This window comes from Toxotes jaculatrix, chromosome 14 (assembly GCF_017976425.1).
Source record: "Toxotes jaculatrix isolate fToxJac2 chromosome 14, fToxJac2.pri, whole genome shotgun sequence".
Classification (NCBI taxonomy): Eukaryota; Metazoa; Chordata; class Actinopteri; family Toxotidae; genus Toxotes; species Toxotes jaculatrix.
Window position 1 is genome coordinate 19,048,090 of NC_054407.1, and position 6,636 is coordinate 19,054,725.

Here is a 6,636-nt window from a genome sequence, read left to right on the forward strand (position 1 = left end):
CTTATGAGCTAAGCTCTTTAGAGGTTTTACTCCAGCCACAAGTTATTGATACAGTCTAATCATCTTGACACACAATAGCCAAGGTTTCAGTTTGGGAAGTGTGAATAGTAAGCAGCTCTTGTTGATAATTTGTTGATTTACATATTACGATTGGATTTTAACATTACTCTTCTCCCTTCCATCAGCCCTCGGTTTCCCTTTTCCTTATCCCTGTAGGACTGAATAACATCTCTTTTTAGTGAGTGATGGCATTTCTCATGACTCAAATGGTGGGTAATAAGTTGAAGAGTTTTACCGGAGGAGGCGGTGACGACGACAGTAAAGCAGGAGCAGACGGAAAGGAAACACCTGAGTCCAAAGGCATGTCCAGGGAACAGTTTGAAGAGTACCAGAGGCAGCTGGTGGAAGAAAAGTGAGTAAGCAGAGATGCTTACATTATATCTTCATAGTAAAACTGACTACAGCGCTAAAAAAATTATGTTTATGACTGCACAACAGTGTGGGGAAGACACAGAGTATGTACACATACCAAGGATCTTAAATAATGAATTAAAATGTCTAAATGTTTTTGCGTCTGCCACTAAGAGCACTTTGTACAATACATAATACTGATTTGACCTTTCATAGACAAAGGAGAGCATAATTAATGTGAGAACGTTTCATACTGAATTGCTGAGAGATAGAGTAGAAAGCAGCTGTAAAGAGAAAATATGACCTACATATCCATAAGCAGGGATTAGCAGGTGTGATTAGCATTATTTAAAGTAGGCTCCCACTTCATATTTGTCTCAGAACCATATATATAAAACCAGATGTAAACAAAAAAGCCTCCTATGTTCTGATAACAGGACATGGACCATGTTGGTAGCACATAGAAACAGGTGGGCTTCCAATTCCCTGCTATGATTCATAGTTATTACACAGAAGCTGCCATTTGTGATTCTATGTAATGACACTAGTAACTGTATTACTAACTGCATATTGAGTTTACAGTCACTTAAGAACATGGTTACACAAAAACTATGTCTTCAAATGAGTCAACTCTTGTTCTTGGTGTTTAGGTTAAAGTAATACAGCCAAATAAAGTTAGTTTGTAGAAATACAGTTTTAACTCTGTTACCTTGAAACAAGGGAATGTTTTGACTCATAACTGAAAGTGATGCATTGTGAATTTTCTGGTCTAATTATAAAGGTACTGGTAATACCCCATAAATATAGTGAAAACAAGATCCTAATCCTACTATATTATTATTTTGTAACTGCATCAATATCACTCCACATATAGTTTCATATATCTGGACTGTAACACATTGATTTCAGCATGGACCCAAAATTGCCAATATGAAATCTGTGGTTAGAGACACCTTATAATACCATACAGTCCAATATAACAGAGGTGTCTCTGTGGTTAGAGACACCTTACAATACCATACAGTCCAATACAACACTGTCACTGACTATGGCCTAAAAAGCCCACAGATCTGAATCAACACATCTCTGACACACAGTCAAGAAAAGCTGAACATATTAAGTCTAACAAAGGTAGGTTTAATTATAGGGCTGATATCTGAAATTGTTGTAGGTGTACGTATGAAACTACAATGTAGACTACATGACTCATGATTTCCTCACTCAGATCATTTCCAATCCAATGAAATGTCTTGACTGATACCTGAGGTTATACGATTAATTTGTTACAGTACGAAAAAAGTTTAGATGTAATATTATTTCCTTCCTGCCATCCATCCATCACTGTAATATTTTTACAATCTTGCATATTATCACAAGATTACAAAATAAATCCTTGTGAATCTCCTTTAGCAAACCCCTCCAGATGGGGTACATTTGCCACAAAAAAAACATAAATTTAAGTAACCTCAGTGTTTGCTTGTCAATTTAGTGGACAGTACAACTTTGTGATTGATAAAACTGGAAAAGAACTTTCCTCATGTACAAATAAATGTGAACTCCATTAAACTTAAGTCTTTGTTGATCTGTTGCAAAACACTGAGTGTTGATTGATATAATAACCAATCAGACATCACAGATAAGGATAACATTTGTAACAAACACAACGGCGGAAACTGATGCAGTTTTTTTTTTCTAAGTGTGTGTGTGTGTATTAGGCAGTTTGAACTTGCTTGCCTGTGCGGCTACTTGTGATGCATGTGTGACATCAACGGATGCGAGTGAGGCTTATAAGGCAGCTTTAGGTGGGGGTTTATTTCCTCAGGGCTCAAATTAGCCAGAGAAGCAGATTAGGCTCCGTGTGTAATAACTAGTCAGGGCTCGGTTTCAAGAAGCCACCATTAAACATGTCTCTTAGACAGTGCACTTTAAAACAATAATTATTTAATCACTTTACAACCTCAAGTACAGCTGATGTGTAAGTTATCTTCAATTAAGTAAAAATGGCAACTTGTAATGAACTTAAGGTCTCACTGTCAAATTTAAAGTGTGGCAGCCTGTACAAGACACGCTAATGATTTATTTAAATTCACGTAGCACCGGATGTTCACTATTTGATGATTATTCATATATATCGTAGCTAGAATTTCAAGAAAAAAAAATTAAACATCATCTTTAATATTTTATAAGTTTCACAGCCCGTTTTAAAATTGCATTTAATTTTCTTCTATAACTAATTAAACAGATGTGAAAACTACATGCTGGTTGTTAAAACAACAGATTATTTCATTAAGCTATTAAGGATAAGCTACAAGAGTCCTCATTTTGTTTTATTTACGTAAGAGCCAGGATCTAGGTCTGTGACTGAGTCATAGTTTCAGTAAATCTGCACTGTCCAGAAAGTGATGACACTGCTTCGACTACAGAATAAGTACAAAAACATTTAAGTGTCTTTTCCTTCTACAGTTTCTGTGGCTCCACGGGAGCTGGAATCTACACTGTTAGGTTAGAGTTTTTGACGAAGCAGAAGACTGTATCTCAGTAGATGCTGAGATCCTCTTTGCGTACAGCTGGCACAGAGGTGGAAGGGAATAAGGTGAAGGAGTGCAGCTCCGGCCAAGACATCAAGTAACCGCAAATCTGTGCCAAGCTGCAGCTCTTGAGGCAGCTAATCTTATTGAAACAGGGTCAGAGCTTGAGCAGACCACACTTAAATAGACATGGGTCAAACCTAGTACCAACATGGAAACTGCCCCACAGTACTGATGACGACATTGGTGCAGGTACACTTACAGAAGTGGGCTTATAACACAAATGATGTCAGCTCAGGTTTCTCCACTGCTTTAGTTAAGACAGCACTGCTGTTAAGTACTGCGAAGCCACAAGCTGTTTTTTAAAGGTTCATAGAGCCAAATGTCATATACGTTTTATTTAAATGAAAACAACTGTCTAGTATTCTGTCTGGTTTAGTTCACATAGTCTGAATTAAATATGGGTTGTATTTGTCTTTTATAAAATTAAACAAAGGGATACCAGGATAAGCCTAAACAACATAATTTACCTGCACATAAATGAGACCAAGGCAGCCTGAACCTTAATTAAATCAATTTACTGTGACTATATGCAATTAAAGTGGGGCTGCTATTAGGGAAACTAACAATTATTTGCATTACTGATTAAGCTGTCAATTATTGTTATGATGAACTGACTGATTGTCTGGTCTCTAAAATGTCCAATTGTCCAAAGTTCAGTTAAGTATGACATGAAAGAAGGAATAGCAACCGGTCATCAGAAATGAGGAGATGGAACTAAAAGATGTTTTGCAGTTTTGCTTGAAAAATGGTCACCATTAATTGATTATCAAAATAGCTTCCCCAATTTAACTAAATTAAACTAATATTTTCAGCTCTGAATGAATTATGGGTCTAAAATGTAACTACTAGAGAGGTGCAAAGGCAAAGTCACAGTTGTACTTTGACTTTCAAGTTTGTGGTTGTTACAGAAAACAGCAACGCAGGCTTTTTCTGAGGTCTAATTAAACCAGTGTTTAAAGGGGTGTCATTAAAACAACAGTGAAAATACATTGGTCTGTAACTCCCCTTAGGCCTGCACCAGTTCTCCATGCTTTTATAGCAAACAAGGATTTCCTTTTGTTTCACCTCTCAAAAAAGCTAAGTGGTGGGCTTTTATTTCTCTCCACAGTCACAGCGCCCCCATCAGGCCAATCTGCTCCTAGATACAAAATGACTAAACACAAGACCAAATTGTGCCATCCCTCATAGCTTTGTGAGTAAAAATAAGGATGAAGTGAGAGTGTGAAGAAAAAAGTTAACAGCCTCAGGCTCATAAAATGGGAAAGACTTCTTGATTATCACAGATCGACACAGGGTCATTTATGGATAAGCATTAGTATACAGCTTTCTCAACCAAATCAAAACAGTGCAGTCAAAGTAACTGATTAGATTAATAAGATAATGTTTCATAGAATGATCTCGGTGACTCTGACCAGGCATTCCTGGTGTGAATTGTTTTCACTTGCTAACAACATTACTGTAATGTGGTAATGCAGCTGATGATAAGACACTGATCTTTAAGGAAAGCTTTAGTCAAAGCCACTTGCTTCTTTGCCTCTCCTTTAACCTTTTAATACACAGCCCTTATGCTCGGACGCACTTGTTTGGGCTTAGGCCTCTTGGAGAAGGCGCAAAAGATTCTGATATTTTGGACACATTAAAATGTGCAACAATATCCATTTACTTGTTACGTGTTTTAAATTGGTTGTAAAGAAAAAAAAAACAACTGTTTCACTGAAGAGTAATACCACATTTAATTTAATTTGTACTAACTGAGTGACCTTTTTAAATCTGATTTAAAATTTGATTAATGAATGGTATTTTTCAGCATATTTAAGTTCCATTTTTTTATCCAAATATTTTTGAGTGACTATGCTGCACAATTCCCTTTACAGTGTCTGCTGCTGACTGTCTTAAATACAGTACAGTATGTGTGTTCTGCAGGATTCAGCGTGACAAGGATTTTGCCATGAGGAAGGCTGAGAGAGCAAACCTGAGAGTGGCACTGAGAGACAAATACAGACTTCCAGATGTAAGGAATCATCTAGTCACCATCTAACTTCTCATTTGTTGACATCTAACTCCACTACTTCATTTGTACCATTTTATCCTAAGTCACTGTATATCATGTCATGTCATGGTATCACACCCACTTTCAAGTGGCTTTTCAGCTTTTACACTGATTCAAGTTTTCAAACCTGTCAGTAATTATAATTTCAATATTTTTATAGAATGAATATTATAGTACATAATAACACAGTTACTATTAGAGGGGCAGAATAATAGGTTGGCATGCATGCATGTTGTTATGACAACTCCACTGCTCAAAAAATTAAAGGAACACTTCGAAACCACATCAGATCTCAATGGGAAAAAAAATCATGCCAGATATCTCCACTGATATGGACTGGGTAATGTGTTAGGAACAAAAGGATACCACATTGTTGATGGAAATGAAAATTATCAACCTACACAGGGCTGAAATCAAAGACACCCTGAAAATCAAAGTGAAAAAATGATGCAGCAGGCTTTTGCTGAAGTTTCATTGCAGCAACTCAAAATGGTACTCAGCAGTTTGTATGGTCCCCACGTGCTTGTATGCATTAAAAAGTGTTCCTTTAATTTTTTTTTAGCAGTGTACATTTCTATATTCAATTTATGTTTTCTGTGGATTTTTTGTGTTTTATATTTTTACATATTTAATTTATTAAAACACAAAACACTGTGATCCACAAGAATGACGTGAACATTGCCTCTGTCCGGTAAACATTATTGCATCATCCAGAATCTGAGGTATGACAACCATTCTGATGTATAATGTTTAACGTCTCCTGTCACAGAGTGCTCAAGACACTGCAACAGTTGAGATGGCTGGAGAGGACATTGACCTGCCAGAGGACCTTGCAAAAATGGTGGACGAAGATGAGGAAGAGGAAGAGACCAATGACTCATTCCTCCATAAACTTCAAAACATGGATGTGGATACACTGAAAACCAAAGCCCAGGCCACAGTGACAGAGTTAAAGCAGACTGCAGAGGAGAAGTGTATTCTCATGTGACCACCGTTCATTAAAATATACTGTACTTGCAAAATATCAAGGCCTTCAAAACTTTGGTCAGATTAAACGCATTCAAGTTCAATGTGTATTGTATTGTACAATCCAGCAAGATCCATCTTTCCAGTTTCTGAGGTATTACAGCTGTAAACTGATTTACCTCATAAATCTTAAATTGCTTCTCTTAATTTACCATCTTCATGTTAGAACTCATTTGCTTTACTTACAGTGGGATTATTTGTGTGACTTTTTATCTGCATCTGTTAAAAATATTAAATAAACAGACTTTGAAGTAATGAGAAGATATCCTTTTTTGACATTAGCTCAACAGCCATGTTTAAAATGTTAAAGAGGTTAAGGTAGACTTTAAGTGGGAAGCTCTAATCACAGGGCAAGGAAGGTCCTAATCTGGATGAATGGAGGGAGGGTTAACTCCTTTGACTATTGTGACAAACCAAAAGATTAACAGATAAAGTAGTACAGTATAAATTACAGCACTGTAAATCTATCAAGGATGGGCTTCAATTATAGCATGTTTACCCTGGATGTGGTTTACTGTATGTGTGCACCTTGATTTGGTAGGCATATTGGAATGCCTA

At 36.6% G+C, this 6,636-nt stretch overlaps 1 protein-coding gene across 1 annotated transcript; it reads left to right on the forward strand.

The window, feature by feature from the left end:
* The first annotated feature begins 245 nt into the window (after nt 1-245).
* On the forward strand, nt 246-6,040 carry cplx4c (complexin 4c). The gene is made up of 3 exons (XM_041055624.1): nt 246-412; nt 4,926-5,013; nt 5,822-6,040. Exons 1-3 carry the CDS (start codon nt 246-248, stop codon nt 6,038-6,040), a joined length of 474 nt encoding a protein of 157 aa, XP_040911558.1.
* Nucleotides 6,041-6,636: the final 596 nt, after the last annotated feature.

Coding starts and splice junctions, on each gene's coding strand:
- cplx4c (XM_041055624.1), top strand. CDS start 246: ATGGCATTTCTCATGACTCAAATGGTGGGTAATAAGTTGAAGAGTTTT. Junction 413..4,925: donor AGGCAGCTGGTGGAAGAAAA/GTGAGTAAGCAG, acceptor TGTGTTCTGCAG/GATTCAGCGTGACAAGGATT. Junction 5,014..5,821: donor ACAAATACAGACTTCCAGAT/GTAAGGAATCAT, acceptor CTCCTGTCACAG/AGTGCTCAAGACACTGCAAC.